The sequence below is a fragment of the Gracilinanus agilis genome, chromosome 1 (assembly GCF_016433145.1).
Source record: "Gracilinanus agilis isolate LMUSP501 chromosome 1, AgileGrace, whole genome shotgun sequence".
Classification (NCBI taxonomy): Eukaryota; Metazoa; Chordata; class Mammalia; order Didelphimorphia; family Didelphidae; genus Gracilinanus; species Gracilinanus agilis.
Window position 1 is genome coordinate 446,840,087 of NC_058130.1, and position 21,494 is coordinate 446,861,580.

General features: G+C 38.5%; 1 protein-coding gene across 1 annotated transcript in view; it reads right to left on the reverse strand.

The window, feature by feature from the left end:
* Positions 1-1,680: 1,680 nt before the first annotated feature.
* Positions 1,681-21,494, reverse strand: part of ANKH (ANKH inorganic pyrophosphate transport regulator) — a 189,479-nt gene continuing 169,665 nt past the window's right edge. The window contains exons 10-12 of the mRNA XM_044681999.1: positions 4,957-5,086; positions 2,306-2,429; positions 1,681-1,855 (exon numbers count right to left, since the gene is read on the reverse strand). Coding sequence (XP_044537934.1) covers positions 1,681-1,855; positions 2,306-2,429; positions 4,957-5,086 — 429 coding nt within the window. The remainder of the gene's footprint in view (positions 1,856-2,305; positions 2,430-4,956; positions 5,087-21,494) is intronic.

Sequence of the window (21,494 nt, forward strand, 5' to 3'; positions counted from 1 at the left end):
ACACACACACACACACACACACACACACTACTGTGACATTCTGTAAAGGAAGAATCCTTCAAGGTATGGAGAAAAAAAAAAAAGAATCATCTCTTCAGGATTTCCTTAGTTGTAGTCCAACAACTATGAAAATCGGAGGACAGTGTTGCCGGACAGGCACTGCCAAAGCAGACCTGGCGGAGATATGCCGAGAACGAGACAGGGGCCGTCGGAGTGACATGGGCCCAGTTGGGGGAAGTTGCCCAGAACAGAGTCCGTTGGCGTGAGATGGTTGCGGCCCTATGCTCCTCTGGGAGTCAATAGGAATAATAAATATAATAAAAAAAGTCCAACAACCACTTACTAAACACATATCTGGAGCAAAGCTCTATTAAGAATGCTAGGGATAACAAAGGCAAAAATGAAAAATCAATCCCATCCTCAAGGAATTTATGTTCTGTTATGTAGATTCTGTGATTTCAGTCTGCTATGGCAAGAGTAGCAAGACTGTAAAAATGTTTTTAGGATGTCTCCATTGAAAGAGCAAAGAAATTAAATGTCATAATGCATTACTAACAAAATTTCTGGTCCTGTTTGCTTTAAGCATAGAAATATTTTTCTTTTTGGTTATCAAGACCTAAATAGTGAATGGCATTGTGACTCTGGCAATTCTTTTCACTTAGATTTATGAACTTACATTTGTGGTAAGGAAGTCACATAGACTGAGAATTAGGTAGAGAATCAAGCAATCAACCAATAAGCATTTATTTTTTTATTTGCTTAAACCTTTACCTTCTGTCTAAATATCAACTCTAAGACAGAAAAGCAGCAGGGTCAGGCAGTCGAAGTTAAGTGACTCACCCAATGTCACATAGCTAGGAATTGGCTGAGGACAGATTTGAACCCAGGTCCTCCCATTTCCAGATCTGGTTCACCATCCACTGTGCTACCTATCTGCCTCTCAATAAACATTTATTAAGCAAACACTTTGTGCCAGGAACTGTGCAAGGCACTAAGAATAAAACCAAAGCACTGAGGGAGTTTGTATTGAACCTATCAGATACAACATTTTCATAGATAGGGAAAACAAGGCCAATACAAAACAATTTTGGAGTAGGGGCATAAAAGGTAGTAGGTAGCTAAACAACACATTGGAAAATCAGAGATTAAATTTGTCCACAAACACTTAATTAGTTATGTGACCTTAGCCAAGTCACTTAATCAGTCTCAGTTTCCTCAACTGTAAAATGGGGATAATAATAGCTCCTACCTTCTAGAATAGTTGTGAGGACCAAATGAGATATCTGTAAAGTGCTTATCATAGTCTATGGTACACAGCAGGCACTTAATAAATGCTAGTTTTCTTTCTCCCTAGCTACTGACAATGAGGGCAAGAAGAAAAGCCTTTAGAAGAAGAGAGGAAGTTAGTGAGCTGAGCCTCAAAGGCAGGAAGGAGAACATTCCAGGCACGAGAGAAGTCTAGAGACATGAGACGACACTTCACGTCTGAGAAACAAGTAGTCCGATCTGGCTGGAAGACAGAGAGCGTGAGAGGGAGGCAGGCACAATTCTTCCCCAAAATTTTCTAATGGATTCCATAAAGATGACTGTGAAGAGGGCTTGAAAAGCCCCTGGGAACATACTGAATCATCCTAATATAGCAGTAGCACGGTCAGTGTTGTTGCCTTTGTAAACCCAGCACTATCCTGGGGTCCCCCAAGTTTCCAGTAAATGCTTGTGGGTAGACCGGTCTGTGGAGACTAGCCAACGTCTTACCTGCTTTCTGTAGACATAGCAGGCTGCTATTGCAACCATGGTAGACTCTCCCACAAAACCAGCTAGGAGGGAGCCGACTCCTAAGGTAGCTCCGTGAACCCTGAGAACCAGAGAAAAAGGCATCCTTAACAAATATAACTCCAAAGCATGGCATGAATAAGAAGTACAGCCAAATTATTTAAAATCATCTGAGGTTAAAGTGGGGAATGAGAAGAGAATCCTGATGTCAAATGACATTAGAGTTTGCATTAAAGTCTCCTAGTCACTTTGCATTTCCTACCTGTGGAATTTTTCATTCTTGGGGTAGTTTGCAGTTGTGCAAATCTTCTATTGCTTGGTGATTAGGGATTGTTATTCCCACTGATCAGAAATGAACACAAACCCCTTTTGACCAGAGTTTTGCTGGTCCAGAGGCAGAGGACAACACACTAATTCTAGTTCTAAATCTAAGACACAATCCTCTGTGAAAATAAAGGTCTTAAGTTCTGTCACCCTTTTGGAGGAAAGGAGTACGTGGCACCCCACAATAAAAGCTGAAAAAGTTGCTTACCCCATGTAAGGCAGGACGACAAGACTAGTGATGAGGACGATGATACGCAGCACAGAGCTGGGGGCCAATACGAATGTCTTCTTCAGCGTCATCAGCCACCCGGTCAAGTGGGCTCTCACCGTGACTGCCCAGAGAGAGTGCAGAATGACATCAGAACTCTGAAGGGCCTTCCCCCCCACATCCAGATTATAATATGTTTGGAGATTATTTCCTTCCCAAACAGATTACTTAGGGAGCCTCCTAGGATGAGGCAAAGGGGGTACTTAAGGTCCTCCTTGGTAGCACCCTATATGAATATGACATATTCTTTGCTTGTATTCTTGGCTCACTGTCACTCAAAAATTTCCTTGTTTAGATTCATTTGAAGGAATTTTAACAGGGACCTAAGTTGCTTGCAATAAAATAGCAATAATAAATCTTGAAAATTTTTTTCTTTATTTTATTCCAGTAACAAAATTACACTCAAGTTTTCCAAGGTTGTATGATTCATGTTGTCTCCCTCCTTTCTTCCCTCCCACCTCCTAGAGGTGACAAGCAATTCCACTGTTTTTATTCTTTTCTTTCTTTCTTTAAAACAAATCTTAATAAAATACTTTCTTTCTTACTCTGTCTTCTTGATTGCATGCTCTATTTATCCAATACTGCGATCTATTTGTAGTTCTCTATTTACCATCTTCCAAAACTGGCAGACTTTATGTCACCAGACTAAGCATTCCCCCATTTTGTCCCCATTTTGTTCCAATGACCTTCATCTTCCTTTCTGTCCATCCAAGTCCTGCCCCTATTCCCATTACACATAGTTCATATCCTTCCTCTGCCCTAAAGCTTCCTCGGACCATTTCCCTCCATGTCAATGTCCCCTTTCTCTGAAGTTCTATAACAAACATTGTCTGCAGAGTGTGTTCTGGTCCTAAATAACATCTTCTTTGTGGGGAATATTTCCTGTGTGCTGATCTTATCACCCTAATTAGAGCCTCAGCTCTAGGTAGGGCCAAGGATCCTGTGTTATGCCTCTTTTAGAATTCTCCCAGCCTGTCTAGGCCTGGGTTAGGTACTCCAAAAATACATGCTGAGTGCTGCACGAGGGGCTCTTGCTTAGGAAAGATGGAAAAGCCCAGGATGTTTATTTAATCCATCCGGAATAAGCTTTCCTTACATTTTTTGCATTTTGAAAAGACTTAAATAGGACAACCTGCTTGCATCTTTTGAAAAGGAGTGCCGGCTCTTGGGTTAGATAATTGACAAGAGGCCCGAGCCTCTGCGGAGCCAGCACCGGGCAAACAGATGCTGGAGAAAGAGGGGGAAGAAATGGAATTGCCAGGGCAGACATGGTGGATTCCTGGCTGTAATCCTGTCAATCCGTGTGTGTTAATTTCCCATGGGAGAGGCACTTTACTTTTAGAACTCATTTTACTTTATCAGACAAAAAAGTTTTATCTGATAAGGACGTGACAAACCTTACATGTTAGTTTAATTAGCCACAATATGAGGAAAGAAAACATAATTTTTTTTTAAAGACCTTACCTTCTCAGAATCAATACTGTGTATTGGTTCCAGGTAGAAAAGTGGGAAGGGCTGGGCTCTGGAAGTTAAATGATTTGCTCAGGGTCACCCAGCTAGGAAGTGATTGAGGACAGATTTGAACCCTGGATCTCCTGTCTTCTGGCCTGACTCTCAATCTACCGAGCCATTTAGCAGCCACCAGGAAACAGAGATTTTTTTTACAGCTAGAAGGGATCCTAAAGGTGTTTTAGCTCAACCCCTTTCATTTTAGGGGAGAGAAAACGAAGGCCCAGAAAGATAGAATCCTTGTTTATAGACATATCTAGAAACATACTTCTAAACTGCAGACACACAGATGCCTCAGTAGGGCTGGGCCTAATGACTGCAATGACCTTAGTATGAACACTGAACCTTCTTTGCAAATCTATTTGATCAAACAAGACTTGAATTAATTTTATTTCATGCCAATATAGCCATTCCCCACTCCCAACTGCTTCCCAATTCAATATTCTGCTCATTGGACCCTGATCAATAAGTATCTGGTTCTTCCTTAAGATGCAAACCTGTTCATCGACAATTTCTGCTAATATCAAAAACAATGCCATGGGCCAAATTGTTGCTAAGCTCTGAGAAGTCACTGAGTCTAAAAGTGGCCACAATTTGGAGATTCTATCTCAACTATTCTATCCTGTTCTTACTGGGATAAGGCAAAGAATGACAAAATGCATGCTGTATTTTTCTAATCACTCTTGAGGATTTCTTGACCCATAGCTTCTCTGCTATCTTCTTGGTACTTCAGGACCCTCATTTGCCAAAGATTTTAAGCTTTCATTTTTTTCCCCTGGTGTTCCAGGTCACATTCTCAAATTTCTTTCCTGGTTCAACTAGTCTTGCCAGTAAAGCTAATCATGTTTCTTCTCCATCCCCATTTTATTGCCTTTGTTACTTCTCTTATCTTTTAAACTACCAACTGTGATGATCTCAAACAAGATAATCCATGCAAGGTACTTAAAGTGCTATATTTTTATTATTAGTTATTTGCTATTTTACATCTTTCATTTTTTTTCCTTCCTTTGTCAAATCTCCTTTAAAATAAAGCTTTTACTCCCAAAGTAAGACCAGAGGAAAAGGGAATGAGGAATTTTTACCTGGAACTGGGAAAAAGGAGAAAATGCGCAAAGGAATAACACAGAGTTCTGCAAAGGCAAAGTCCACTCCAATGATGTCAATCAAAATCTTCTCTGAAACGTTGGGAGTCCAAAACATCACAAAACAGAGCTAAAAGGAAAAGAAAACTATTAAACAATTGTATGTTCTAAATCACTAGCAAGAGAAGTGTAAATTAAAATAAATGAAGCTATATTTTATAAACAAATCCACAGAGATGGCAAAGATGAAAATGGTAAATGTTGGAGGAGTCGTGGGGAAAAACCAGACACTAATGCACTTTTGGCAGAGCTATGAGTTGATCTAATTGTTCTGGGAAACAATTTGGAATGATACAAAACAAAACTAAGTAAGATGTATATATCCCTCAACACAGTAGCAGCATATATATAATAGCATTTTGTTTCTTTCGGTAGAGAGGTAAAGAAATAGAAAAAAAAAAGGAACAAGCAAGTTATTAAGCAAATATTTAGCACTTAACAAATGTTACCTCCTTTGATCCTTGTCACAGCCCTGAAAAGTGGGTGTCTATCAATTGGGATAGAGCTGAACAAGCTGTAGTTTATAAACATTAAGGAATATTATTGTACCATTAAAAATACACATAAAGAAGAGGAAGAAATTTGAAAAGGCTCGTGTGGACTGATGCTTTACACAGTAAAAGGAACTAGAATGATTTCAATATTGTAAGGGAAAAGCCACAGACAGACTTCGGAACTCTTGACGAATCCACAATCATGACTTCAGAGGACTTGTGGGGAAGTATTGCTCCTGTCAAGCAGCAGAGCTCTAGTGGACAATAGATGGGTGGGTGGTGAGGCATATAGGGAGAGACATGGTCATTATATCAACTTCTCTTAACTATATTTGGTTCAAGGGAGGCTTGTGGGTCATAAAAACTAAACAAAACCAACGTTTACTTTCTGTCTTACTAACAAACCTAAGACAAAAAGGCTAGGTTTGGTAATTGGGGTTAAGTGACTTGCCCAAGGTCACATAACTAGGAAGTATCTGAGGTCAGATTTGGACCTAGGTCCTCCCAACTCCAGGTCTGACTCTCTATCTACTGAGCCACCTAGCTGCCCTTGAGAGCAGTCATTTGAAAGAGATAATGATGTAAAGAAAAGGAATTTTAATTTATCTTAAGTATATTAAAATACTGTATTAAGAAATTTCTTTATTAAGAAAAAACAAGTGACTAAAGATGAAGAGGAAAAAACTTAATTTAAACCTCTGCAGGTACACCCTGAGAATTCTGATGGAGGCCAATACCAGAGAGGATGTCAAATATCTCCCTTGACATCTACTCATTGATTCAGACCTGGGGAGGTATTCTTAAATATTCATAGACTACACAAATCATGACCCACTGACCAATCATCTTTAGAGAGGCAGTATGATGTAGTGGAATTAGCAACTGGTTTGGAGTTAGAAAATCTGGATTCAAATGCCACTCCTGACATTACCTGGGTGACCTAGGGAAGGTTACTTCACATCTGGACCTCTCTTTACTCCTGTATAAAACAAACGTTTGGGACAGAGGGCCTCTGAAGTCCTTTTCAGCTTTGGATCTATCATGCTAGGAGACGAGCCACAATGGGCAGCCAGTGCAGAGAGTGCTGGTTAGGAAGACTCATCTTCTGGAGTTCAAATCTGGCCTCAGGTACTAGCTAGGTGACCCTGGGCAAGTTGTTTTACCCTGTTTGCCTCAGTTTCTTTATCTGTAAAATGAGTTGGAGAAGAAAATAGCAACCACTCTAGTACTTTCCCCCAAAAACCCTAAGTGGGGCCATAAAATCCGAACCAATTGAATAACAAAAAAACAAAACGAGGCATGACAAAATAGAATAAAAGCTTCTTGTGGGCAGGGACTGTCCTGTTTGTCACTATATCATCAGGACCTGGTACACAGCGAATATCTATTGAATGAATGACTCAATGAGAAGTGGTGAATGTGGTAGAATTTGCAATTAGAATACTAGCTTTTGTTAAATAGGCACTATGGTGGGTCTAGTAGCTCAATGAGCCAGGCCTGACTAGCTGGCCCTAGATCCTCAGGTAGTAGACCCAACATATTGCCTATTTAACAGTTTTTGGCAAAGTCTAAGGGAACCGAAGCCTGAAGCCCAGAAGTTGATTGCTACACTTTCCTGCTGCCAATCATTGCTCTTGCTTTCCCATACTGAGGGGCAGAAAAGGGACAACTGATTCTGTTCTAGAATTTATGAAATCAACTGGAATTCTTCATCACCAAGGGGTCTGCAGGTGCCAGAGCTATATTGATTTGTATTTATTTGATGGTACCTCAGGCTGCAAGGAACTTTCAGAACATGGTAGATATGGGAAACCTTATGACAGATGTTATCCGCAAGGACAGAGGCAACAGGGTCAACTAGAGAAAGCACTGGATTTGAACTTGGAGTTCCAAGACTTAGATCTGACTCATGGTTCTGCCACTTACTTTCCATGTGATCCTGGACAAGTCACTTAGCCCTTTTGAGCCTAACCTATAAGATCATAAAATGGAGTGCACATTCTGTAAAATGCAAACTGTGGTTCAAATGGAAGATACTCCTAATAAAATATTGGGTTTGGGAGTGGGACAATATACTCTTGTTAAAAATCCAACTGCATTTTATAAGTATTACTTAGTTCAACATTAAAATCCTTGTTGATAGACTGAATGAGGAAAGTTTAAGGTCTTTGCTAACTCCTTTTATTTCTTTTCAGTTTTGCTAAACTGACAGAAATTAAAAATCAGTCATCTAGAAGCCTTTGGGGAAACACAAATGAAGGACTACTTTAATATAATTTGAAAAGACATAACATTTATGCATGTATTAATCTTAAAAAACATCTTACCTTCTGTCTTAGAATCAATATTGTGTATTGGTTCTAAGGTAGAAGAGTGGTAAGAGCTAGTGACCTGCCCAGGGTTACATAGCTAGGACGTGCCTAAGGTCACATTTGAACCCAGGACCTTTCGAATCTGGATCTGGCACTCAGTCCACTGAACCACTTAGCTGCCCCCATGTATTATTCTTGATATTTCTCAAGGTCTTTTACACCTTCCCTCACTGAAGTTTTAAGACCTGAAGCTAAGTAGGAAAGCCCAAAGTAATAAAGTCAGGCATGTTATTAGTGAAACATTTCTGGTGCATGAAAAATGATTCTTTTTGGTAGGGAGACACTATCCTATCTAATTATCAGGCTTATGGAAACTGGTATAGAAGGCACAGGAGAGGGCAAGACTATTTACAGGTTAGAATGATTCTCTGTTTATTAATCTGGGAGCCAGGAGATCCATGGTCTACTCTTAGCGTGACCAGTGGATAGTCAGACTTTTCCAGGCCATAATCTCTTCAGGTTTTGGGATTCTTAATGGGGAGAAATGTTCAGTAGCATTTAGCTGTTTCCCTGCCTTCCCTACCTACTTCCTACATAGCAGGAGCTTAATAAATAATTGCTGATTGACTACTGAATGCCAAATTACAGAGGGATGCTGTGACATTTCATTAAAAAAAATCTATGAAAACAAATATCTTTGTGAAAGTGCTTTGAACGAAATCTACATTTGTGATGTCTTACACTCTGCAAGCTGATGAGGACCTTCAGAAGAGATTTCCTGTGTGAGAAATAGTATTATTGAAAACTGCTTGTTTCCACTTTCATGGTATAGTTATAACTATAAAGAAGAACATAATAAAGAGTTTCCTTTTCCCCAGTTATTAGAGCAATTGCTTCTACCTGGCATTTGGGCAGTACCAACACTATGCCCAATGCCAGTACACTCCTCAGCCTATTCCTTTTTCTGCCTTAATAACTGCACTATGCCAAATGGGTGCAGCCCACTGTCACTTTGTGCTCTCCCAGGGTTCCTCTTCTAAAATCCTCTGGTTCCTCAGTAGCCCTAGCTTTTTAACCGCATTCCACTTAGGGGACGTCCTGGGGATTGCCCTCAACAGTGGTGGAGGAAATGAAACCATGGCTCCTGGCTAAATTGCATCTTCTTCCCTGATTTCCTTCTTGGCAATGTGTCTACCTAATTTCCAGTGAGAAGGAAGGCCATGCAAGGACACAAGTTAAAGCTAACTAAGGAAGTAGCTTAACATTTTTTCCTTTAATTTGCTTTGGGATCTTGGATAAATGACTCAATTACTTAATACTTCAAGTTTCCCTTTTCTCTTTGGAAGGTTTCCTGGTCCCTCAGATTAATATGAACACATGAACCTTTTGTGTTTTTCCAAATCTTGTATCTATTTTATACTTGTGAGATTCTGAAATATTCTGGTAATAAAAAAATGAACAAGAAAGAAGAGAATTCAAGGACTTTCAATTGGTTTGCAGAGGAAAAAGCAGACTGTAACAAAAGTGCACAATAGATATGCTTACGTAAGTATTTTTATCCCATGTAGAATGTATCCTTTTTGAGGGCAGAAACTGTCTTTTTTGTCTTTGCTGCCATGATTTTGATAATTTTCCTCATAAAATGCTTTGTCACAATGTTCATCTTCCACTTTATTTTAAAACTGGATGACATGGGCATTTGTTTTAGTTCATTCTATATTTTCTATAAGAATGGAAATTGTTTCCAAATTTGCTTTATTCTCTTCCTAGATACCTTTGCACTTTTGCCAGACTCAGTACACTGTCTTAAATACTGGTAAAATAATACCTCCCATGCAATAAGAATGTAAGGAGATATCCTGTTTGAGAAATAATATTGTAGAAAAATGCTTCTCGCCACACTCATAGTGTGGTTGTAAGTATAAAGCAGAATACAATAAAGAGGTTTCCCTCTCCCCAATTTATCTAATCATGCATCTGCAGCTGGAGATAATCCATCCTAGTATTTGTATTTTCCTTACCGGGTATTTAGGATTTCATACTGGAGCTGGCTTTGTAGCTGTTAGTTACATTTTTAGTGTCTTTATTATTAACTACTACAGTATTTGTACAAGCTACACCACATGTGTGGTATGCACTTATTGTAGTTCTTTGGAATCTCTCAAAAAACCCTTTTTGAGGTTTTGCTCACATACCCTCTTTTCCATAAAGTTTTCCCTAATCCCCAGAGCTGAAAATATTTTCTTATTCCATAAATTTTTTCAAAGCATTTCTTTTTTTGGGGGGGGAATCTCACAATTGCACCCCATTTTACATGATAATAATAATTTGAACACATATATTGTAGCTTGCCTCAAAATCTAGTGGGATATAAGTTCACTGAGGGCAAGCACTGTCATTTTTTTAGAGTGTGTTCCTCCTAGCACCTAGAACTTTTGTGTAGTAGGCACTTAATAAATGTCAAATGAATTGTTTTTGTCTTTCCTTAAATTTCCTTTTGGTCTAATTACCCATAATTAGGTACTACATATTTGTTGTTATAAAGTAATTTTTTGGGCATGTCCAATTCTTCATGATTGCATTTGGGGTTTTCTTGGCAAAAACATTGCAGTGGTTTGCCATTTCCTTCTTTAGCTCATTTTACAGATGAGGAAATTGAGGCAAACAGGGTTAAGTGACCTGCCATGGTTGTCACATAGTTTGTATATGTCTGAAGCCAGATTTGAACTCAAGATGATAAATCTTTCTTACACCAGGTATGGCATTCTATCTACTGTGCTATCTAACTGCTATAATGCTACAAATACTTGAAGTAAAACAAAAATAAGATAAATGGGCACAGATTTTATTATATATGCTGGGAAGACAGATAAGGTACATTGTACATTATTAGATTCATTCAATTCTTGGTTCTAGAACAGTAAGAAATCCAAATTCTTGTTAACATGATTAATCTCATGTCTCTTTTCTGAAGGAAAAGATTGTGGATAACCAATCATCCACTATGATAGATGTGTCTGTCCACTATTATAGCTATTTTTCTTCGGAGAATATCCTGAATACTCGATAGGATTCTAGGTTTCATGAAACACAGCTTATAAACCATTACACTTATATAATGCTTCTATAGGTACAGCATTGCTATTGCTAACAAAACTGAGGTATTTTAATATATAGGGACAAAAAGGAGACGATTATCTGCTTCTTGTATTTGTAAAGCATACAGGAAGAAAATGCATGAATGTAAATACCAAAGCCTTTTTCTAGTTATTTTTTCCTATTCAGATACTAGCTAAAGATTAAATACTTAAAAAATGTTTTTATACATATTAAGGAAAGTCTTTTGAGGATTTAAAAGCTGTAATGATCTTATTTTGAAAGGATTTAGGTGGGTTAGAGAGAATTATACTATTTAATAATTATTTTTAAAACATGCTGTTTCATTTGAATTTCACCAAAAAAAAGGAAGATGGGGAATTTTCTGTCATGTTTTTTCAGCATTTGGAAGTATGTCCCACTGGCATTCCAAAGTGACAAATGAGGGTAATTTAAAACTCAAGCTTCATGCAAATACTCAGGCTACATTTTTGACATGAAAGGAAAAGCACTTCCACAGATCTAGCAAATTAGCACAAGGACTTTATCATCTTGACATGGGTGGCTGTGTCACTGGTCCTACCCTGTGGCTAATGACACTTCCTCAAAATCATTAGCACAGCACTTCCTAGCACATCAATTCTGGCAAGAACTAAAGCCTCTCTAATATTTTGTTAGTCTGGATCCAAAACATTTTCCAAAGACTATTATTCCTCTAAAGTATTTCACACAGGTGAGGATCACCCCAGATACTGGATTCAATTGGTGGCATTTAGAATCTATGAATTGTAGAATTTGGACAATCTCCACTCTGACTGGCATGCTATCTATATTAGCCTTCCAGGGAATCTCGGAGAAGCCTGAAGATTATTCTGTAGCCAGCAACCTCTGAGCCAATGGGGGCAGGGTCTCAGAATCAATGCTATTGATAAAAAAAAAAATCAAACCTATTGTGATTTTAATGTCTGTGATGACTTGTAGGTTACCACAGACTGGAGTGACAGGCAGCCTGACTATGCTACAAGTACAGCAGGGTCTTTGCAATACTTTCTAAAGCCTACCACCAATAACAAAACTTCAGCTAATACCTGCTGACTCCCATATAAATGTGTTTTCTCTCCTGATTCTGCATGGACTCAGTGCTCAAGACAACTCTCACACTTTCTTCCTTCACAACGAAAACCCTAAAAGAAAAGTTAATGTGGAGGTAGAAGAGATTGCTGCAGGGGGAAAACTGTTCTGCAGGAAAATTTCTGGAGTTTCGAGTTGATGGAGAATAACAAATCTGGGAAATGAAACCACAGAGAAGGGGGCTCTACTGTATATGTCAATCCTTCTCATCTCAATGATGTTTCTACTTGGAGGGAGTCTAGCTAGAAGAATTATTGCTTTATAAGGGCAGAGAGTGGCTCAAACTTTTGAGGAAGAGGTTGCAGAGATTCAGTACATGATGATAATATTAATAAAATGGAGCCAAAAGTAATAAAAAAAATTAAAAAGCAAAAAAGCAAGGCTCAACATGACAATGTACCACAAGGCCTCAAAATATAATCTTAAAAAAAAAAAAAGTGTTGCAATAAGTAGTGTTAAGACCTTGATTGTGTTGTGCTAGACAGGCTGTTCTAAGGCATACATTTAGAGAGAGAGATTTCCAACACGTGCCTCATGCAAACAAGGTACGACTCCTGTTTGCTGATATATGCCCACCCGTTGAACATCAGCAAGGGCAGAGGAAAGACAGTGGGGCAGCTGCCTACGCCTAGTGTGGCCTGGTTCTCAGTGTTCCATTTACACTACTTCCCGCATTTGTCACGTGGCAAGATATATGATGTTATAAAGGCATCCAGTTCTTTACTAGGCAAGTTCTCAGAATGTGACCCTATTGGCCCACTAATGGATTTGTGTCCTAGAAATGTGTACGCTGACTCCTCATCTAAACAAGTCCAAAATTCAGCTAAAATTGTTACTACTTCATTGTTATAAAACCTGAAAGAAAGATCTAGTTCAGGCAAGTCTATGCTGGGAAAATATAACAATTTCAGGAAAAAGTAAAAACCAAACTTCTTTTTAAAAAAAAATCTCTAGCTTCTCAATTTGTCTCTGGCTTTAGTGGGAATACACTGGCTACCATTATTAAAGATTATAATTAGAAATATCTTCATATAAGTTTTGCAGTTACCAAAAAAACTTTCGTTTCTCATTTTTAAGAACTCCCAGAGAATACATGATTGTGTGTGTGTGTGTGTGTGTGTGTGTGTGTGTGTGTGTGTGAAAACTTAACAGAAAAACCCTATTGAAAACATTTTTTTAAATCAGGAGAAATGTTTTACATGATTGTACATGTAAAATCTATCAGATTATTTCATGTCTTAGGGAGGGAGAGGGATAAGAGGGGTTGAAGGAGGGAGGGTGGGAAGAACAGTAAGAATTTAGAACTCAAAATTTTAAAGAAAATGAATGTTAAATTGTTTTTGCATTTAATTGGGGAAAAATATTCTTTAAAAAACCCTGCAAAACTCCATTAGACCACAAAAGATAGACTCTTACAAGTTGTGACAACCTGCCAACAGAGTACTGGTTTAAATATATTAAGGCTAGGTAGTAGGCCTTTGATTTCATTACTAAGGGGAACTTCTGGGTGAGGAAATTCTTTCTGCTAAAGGAAGTTTCATCCTCAGTTACTCACTCTCAACCCTCCCCCCCACCATATCTGAACTAAATCCTAGCTCTGTTAATTCTATCTTCTTAACATCTCCCACACATGCTGCCTTCTCTCCTCTGACATTGCCTCTGCACTTGGTGTGATCCAGTGGTTTCCAAACTTTTTTGGCCTACCACCCCCTTTCCAGAAAAATATTACTTAGTGCCTTGGAAATTAGTTTTTAAAAAATTTAATAGCAATTAATAGGAAAGATAAATGCACCTGTGGCCATCACTACCCCCTGGATCGCTGCAGCACCCACCAGGGGGTGGTGGCGCCCACTTTGGGAATCACTGGGTGAGCCCTTATCATCTCACACTCAGCCTATTTGTAATAACCTGCTGCTTGGGCTTCCTGCCTCAAATGTCTCTCTACTCCAGTCCATCCTTTACTCAGCTGTCCAACTGATTTTCCTAAAACACAAGTCTGACTATCCCTTATTAAATCGACTCCAGTGGCTCTCTGTTACTTCCAAGATCCAGATAAAATCCTCTACCTGGCTTTTTGGAGTCCTTCATAACCCAGACCCTTCTTATTTTTCAGTTTTCTTACACCTAGCTTATTCAGACATGCTCTGAGGACCAGTGACACTGGACTCTGATCCTCAAACACAATACTCCATCTCCTGATGAACTGACTATCCTCTGTGCTTAGAACTCTCTCCCTCTTTGTTTCTACCTTTTAGCTTCCCTGGGTTCCTTTAAAGTTCTACCAAAGTTCTACTTTCTTCAAGAAGCATTTCCCATTTCTCCTTAATCTTAGGACTTTTTCTCTGAGATCATTTCCAATTTATCCTTTATGCATTCAGTGTGTATTTTGTTCACATGTGGTTCCTTCATTAGACTGTGAGTTCCTTGAGAGGAGAGACTACTTTTTTGCCTTGTCTTGGATCCTTAGGATTTAGCACAGTATTTAGTACATAGTATGTGCTTAATAAATGCTTGTCACCTTCCTTCTCTGCAACTTATAGTTTTAGAGCAGAGGTTTTTTAACTTTTTTGTGCATTCTGGTCTCCTGTGAAAGTTCAATGAAGCCTGTGGATCTCATCACAGAATAATGTTCTTTAAAAAATGGAAAGAAATTATAAATTTCACTTGGTGGCTAGTTATTTAAAAATATGATTTTTTTCCCCATCTAAGTTCTCAGAAATCCTGAAATCTGTCTTCGAACTTCTTAGAGAACTGTGGATCCCAGGCTAAGAAGTCCTGTCTTAGAGAAGTTTAATAATTTGCCCAGATCACAGGTGTACTATATGTCAGAAGCATGGTGTGAAATAAGATTTTTGAGGCTCTGAGTTAGGCTCATCCCTACCACTCATTTTACAATATAATATTTGTTTTATTCATGTTTTGATTCCCTACAATGCCCAGCACAGTACCTTATGACTAATAGATTAATAAATGCTTACCAAGTTGAAATGACTTCTGAATTCTGATTAGACTATGCCCTACTTACATACAAGAGCATGGAAATAAACAGAAACCATGTGTAAGGGGAAAAAATTAAAATGTAACATCCCAGGAAACTGTGAGAAAACCAGTCTCATTAAACAGTGCTCAGGCAAGCTTTAATTTCCTCAGCAAAAAGCAAAACGGCGGTTATCCTATCTAAGCTTAGTGTCTAGGACATAGTAGGTGCTTAGTAAATATTTACTGACTGCCTGATTTGAGCCCCAGGAGGAGAAATGCCTCAGAAGCTAATAGTAGGACAACTCTGCATTCTTCAAATGCTGCTAGGACCCAATGACATTAACATTTTCCAATCTAGAATATAAATTTAATCAACCGTTGACAATGAATACATTTCAGTCCTCGGAACTGTGGCAACATTAGATTTTCTAAAACCCAAATGGCAGGATTGTTGTCTTGTTATCTCATTAGAAACTGACCATCAAAAGACAGTACAAACAAATGAATTCTCTTTGAGAGTTGTGGTGTTTTTCCTAAGGACCAACAGTGTTTTGACTTTAAAATGCCTGTAATAAGAATTGGGGTTTACAACAAAATTTGTATTTCTTTAGGGGACTGCTCAGTGTCCATTTTTTTTTGAATTTTTTTTTAAACCCTTGTACTTCGGTGTATTGTCTCATAGGTGGAAGATTGGTAAGGGTGGGCAATGGGGGTCAAGTGACTTGCCCAGGGTCACACAGCTGGTAAGTGGCTGAGGTCCGGTTTGAATCTAGGACCTCCTGTCTCTAGGCCTGACTCTCACTCCACTGAGCTACCCAGCTGCCCCCTTAGTGTCCATTTTTTAAACAGCTACATTTACTGACTTTATTATACTCAGTTAAGGATTGCTTTTTTTCATATACAAAGTATGAGCTGCTATCAAGATGATGCTAAGTTAATTATGAAATATTATGCTCTATATCCTATTTATTAGTAACCATAATACGATAAAATAAAGTTTTCTAAGCAATTTAAATATAGCAAATTCCATGTACAACCCCATCTGGGAATGTGTATATGCATGGTTTTCATCTATGTTATGTTACATTATAAATGCATTTTTAATGTATTTATACATTTGTATAAATGTATATACATGTATAAACACAATGTAAATGTATAAATACATTATAAATGTTTTTGTTACCAAAGAGCTTGTCATAGTGGAAAAGGGTACTGGCTCTATAGTCCAGAGAGGTGTTCAGATCTTGACACTGATGCTTACTAGCTGGGTGACTGGGAAAATCCCTTCACCTTTAAAAACCTTAGTTTCTCCATGAATAAAGGATAACTGTGTTATTTATACTACTTACCTCAGAGTTATCAAATAAGAAAAACAATCTGGAAATGTTCAGTTAAAAAGGTGGTGCCAGGAACTCTGATTTCTTTAATGAAATGAGAAAATTGCCTCTATTCATGCAGGTGAGCATTTTCTCTGCAACTTCTGGTCTTAGACTATTGCCCAGAGTTCTTTTCAAGGGTCCCCTAGCTACACTGTGTTAGAGGCAGGGACTGAGCCCACTTTTGGGAACAGATTCAGCACTCTATAATGCCATGCTATTTCTAGGTAAACATTAAAGCACTATATAAATGGGAGCAGCCTGGTATAGGGAAAAGAGAGCTGGTCTTACAGTCAGGAGGACCTGGATGAATTCTTGTTGGTTGTGCGACTCTAGGTTTATTACTAAACCTTTTAGTGTCCCAGGTAATTCTCTAAGATTAGGTTTCAGAATAGGTGCCCATCTGCCTAGTGGGAGGTCTTTCTTCACTAGGAGTTCCTTACAGTAAAGAATAACAGGTCTAGATTTTGTCCTCTGCTCCCCCAACTCTAGTGAACAATCATTATTTATTAAATATTGGTTATGTTAGAGCACAAGATCTGACCTCTTCTATCCAACGCTGGGTAGATTATGAACCATGTAATAAGGGGAATTTATAGAGCATTATTGGATGCCCATCAGTTGGAGAATGGCTAAACAAGTTGTGGCATATGATTGTGATGGAATACTATTGAGCCATAAGAAATGACAAACAGGTTAATTTTGGAAAAACAAAGACCTACATGAAATCATAAAGAGTAAAATGAGTGGAACCAAGAGAACGACATGAACAATAACAGAAATATTGTTTGAAGAATTATATATCTATCCTTTTGTCAATTGCTGCCTTCTCTAGAGTGGGGAGGGGAAGAAGGAAGAGAGATAGCTGGAAATTTTAATAGAACATATAATTAATTAAAAGCCAAACAAAAAGGAATATGGAATGCAGGCATCAAATTCATGTTATTAGTAAGCCACTAAAACACATACCATCCAGACCTAGGTTCTACATCCTAAAAGGTCAAATGTCTTTATACATATTTGAGAAAAGTTAAAAACAGAAAAAAAAATATGTAGGCAATTAGAAATATCTGCAAATAAGCGACAGGCTTTAGTTACCTAAAAAATTCTAGAATCCTGAGGTTCTCAAGGGAGCTACACTTTCAATGGGATGTCAGGCATCTTGCTAATGTGCCATTGGTTGGACTGGATAAGAGGATGCAGCTTTACCAGGCTGCCCAGATGTTTCAGCAGCTTAGAGTGAGCTACATCTCGAATTTTATGGCACCTCAACCCCACTGCCAGACAGCTCGCAAAATATGTGTTTTTGGCTGGACAGGGTGGGAACAGGGAGATGACTTTGTACTATTCATCACCACAAGCGGGAACAGAATTCAGACACATGCTTAGCTGTAGCTGAAAAAGGGATTTTAACACATTGTATGTAGGGATGATTATACTTTTGGCAAATTTATCATGGTCTTTGCAATTACAGAGAATAATCAAGATCGGTAAATGAAGTGAGCTGTCCTCACAAAGCCTGTTGTGGGTGGAAATACATACTATTAGTCAGTCAACAAGTATTTATGAAGTACTTTCTAGGTGCTTAATGTACCGTGTTAAGCTTTGGAGTTACAAATTAAGATAAAAACTCCGCCTCTACTAATTTTTTTTCTTTTAAAATTTTAAATCTTTACCTTCTGTTTTAGAATCAATACTCATTATTGGTTCCAAGGCAGAAATAGCTAATATTTTCCTCTTATTTATTATGTGCAATAGATGTGCAATGTTCTCATCTTTCATCATCCCTCTCCTAATCTCTACATTTCATTTGATTCTAGCAACAACTCTGGAAGGTAGGTGCTATTATTAGTCTCAGTTTAGAGATAAAGAAACTGAGTCAGAGATTAAATGCCCAAAGTCATGCAGCTACTATCTGAGACCAGATGTGAACTTAGGTCTTTCTGACTCCAAGTCTGGGACTCTATCCATTGCATCATGCAGAAAAATAATAACGCAAAAATAAAGATAAATAATAGCCTATGGTTCCTACTCTTTTGCAGGTCTTACTTTCTGTTGCTGCTAACAACCACCCATAACCCTTGGAATGAAAGCAGTGAATGTGGGATCTGGGTGAGAGCCAGTGTGTTTGTGGTCCAGGGTAGATATGAAAATAGCAATGAGTATATTCTGAGAGGAAAATTACTATTTGGGGAAAGGCATTTGGAAGGTTGGCGTCTTTTTGAAAGAAAACAGAGTTAATTTATCACACTTGTCTCCCCCTTTGAGAAGATGGATTAAGGCACCAAAATCCCACTAAGAGGCTATGGAGGTAGGGAATAAAGAACTCTGACTGATAAAGAGCTACCAGGGACTTGGCTGAAAGGGGCCTTGGTCCTTTAACCACTTTATTCTTCATTTGAAGAATGTGGTATTTTGGGGAGATGCTGCTTTGCAGAATTAAGCTGGAGCACAAAACTGGGAAGCAAAATCCTGCCTATATGCCTTCAGTCAAAATGTGTTCTGATCCCTTTAATTCCCTAAGAAAGAGAGATTCTTTGTAATTCTTATAATTTCCATCATTTACCCTGCCCTCCTCCCTCAACCAAAGCACTCTCTTTGCTTGAATTATCTAGAAAGTAGAGTTGATGTGTCATCTTTGGAGGATTATTATTTTTATAAAATCCCTTTTGCCCAGAGCTTCTCTAAATTCTGATAGAAGAGAGGCAGTCTCCAGTTTCTGAGCAGAATGTGCTCATTCAGAAGTAGCATGTTTGACACTAGAAACAGTTTTATTAATGGTTGCCAAACCAGCTTGAAGAAGCCAACTTAATCCATAATATGGCTATAGTACAGTATGACCTATCCTATAATTTTCTATTGTTTCTGTGGGAAAAATACATATTTGGAGTTCCAGTTAGGGAATTGAGAAGCCAAAAATCACAACCACAATCATATCCTATGTTAGTGGGGACAAGAGTTGAGGACTCTGCTGCAGGGTCAACGACAATAAGATGTAGAAGTGAGCAAAAATGGGAAATTCCTCTCTGAAGCTATTCCTGTGGAAAGATGACTGTTAGTCATGTTTTGGGGGGTTTTGGGTGTGCAGTCCCTTCATCTCCATCCTAATCTCTGCATGTGATGGATTATCAATGAATATTTTCATACCCCAACAGACTTCATGCTTCAGTGGTACTCCTTCAATTTTGCCCTGGACAATTCCTAGTTTTCTCCAAGATTCAGCACTGTTGCCACTTCTTATGTGAAGCCTAGTCTGACTTCTCACAGCACCTAGTGTCCTTCCCACCCAGTCCCCAGAGATTACTTTGCACTTAGCATCAAAGGATCATCGATTTAGAGCCAGAAGGTCACTGAGTCCAAGTCCAACCCTCTCATTTTAAAGATAAGGAAACTGAGTCCCAGGGATGTTAAGTGCCTTGCCCAAGGTCACAGAGGCAATTATTGATGGATGCAACAAATCCTCTGACTCCCAAACCAGTAATCTTAGACATTTTATATTTAGATGTTCCCCCCCATTCCCCCTAGGTAGGCTCTCCGAGGTAGTCTAGGCAGAGATTTTTGTTTTTAGCATAGCACCTGGCACAAGATAATCCCTTAATAAATGTCTGTGGAATGAAGGAATTTGTGTAACCTATATGTATAACAAACACCGAGTCAAAGAACAAAACTTTTCAGGCAGCAGGGGGAACCCTATCCACAGGCTGCAGGCATCCTTGGCTCCATGGTGAAGCCAGTGGATTCTACGGATTTGAAACATAGCCTGCTTTACTTATATCCCCAGAAAAGCCCCTTCCACAATTAGAATCAGCTATGGAGGGCTAGAGGCTCCAACTGCTGGTTAGCTAGTTACTTTATTTCTTGACTGTGACAGTCTATCTACTCCAAAATCTGGTTATGGCTGCCTATTCTGCTTTAGACAGGTTTTGAGGGTGACTGCTGCCCCACTAGGCTTGCTAACGAATTGGAAGTTCCTTAGAGGACCAGTCTCTCCTGAAATACCATGATAACAGTTTTGACACTCAACATTTCACAGGCTCCACTTTCCATTTCTTTTTGGCTTAAACTAGTATCTAGTGATTTAGAGACCAAATAAATGCTAGTGTTACTGGTTTCCCAACCCAAACCTTTGGACACCAATGCTGAAAATATGGAATCTATTCTTTTCCCTCCAGGCACAAGAGAATCATTTTCTTACACTGGCTAATATGAAACAATGAGGCAGTACTCTTTACCTCATAAGGGCAACAACCCAAATCCTCAAACACATCCTTGTTCTCTGACAAATGGTTGCTCTAGTACAATGGACACTAGTATTTGGCTCTAAAGAGAGCTGAATAAAAACCAAGGCTTACAGCTGGGGTCAGCAACACAGAAGGGAAGGCTGGGTCACAGTTATGACCTGAACTTCTGACTTCTGAAAAGAAGGCTGGACCTCACCAGTCTCTGTTTGATAGGGGTTTCTATTGCTCATTAATCTAGATTTGGTAGATCACTTTGGTAGAATACTTGGGCAGAGCTTGGAGCATTAGGATGAAGTTAGGAATAGAAAATTCTCAGGCCAGTCAATGGATATTTTTTGTATTAATTTAAATATAAATATATTTTAATTGATTAATTAATTTTAAGTGGATAGTCATACGAATTAGCTTTGTTACTTGGCACCTATGTAACACTGGTCAAAACACACCAACCCTCAGTTTCCTCATTTGTAAACTGGGTCTGAGTCAGCTACAATAGATGACCTCTAAGGTCTCTACCAACTTTAAATCTATGATCTGATAAAACAGGATATAAAGATCTGTGATGTAAATGAAATAGAAAACAATCCAGGCATTGGGCTTAAGATGCTTCATGTTACATATACAAAAGAAATAAGATAAATATTGTCCTGACAGCAGGTGGTTTTAATGACTCATTGTTATTAAATTGTAAATCTGTCATCACTAACTTATAATATTATATAATCCAACACAAAGAACTGAATTATGAAAAAATCCTTATATGCTAAATTGATTACCATTTTTTAAATAAAAAAATGTAGGGGCAGCTAGGTAGCACAATGAATAATAGAGTACCAGGACTAAAGT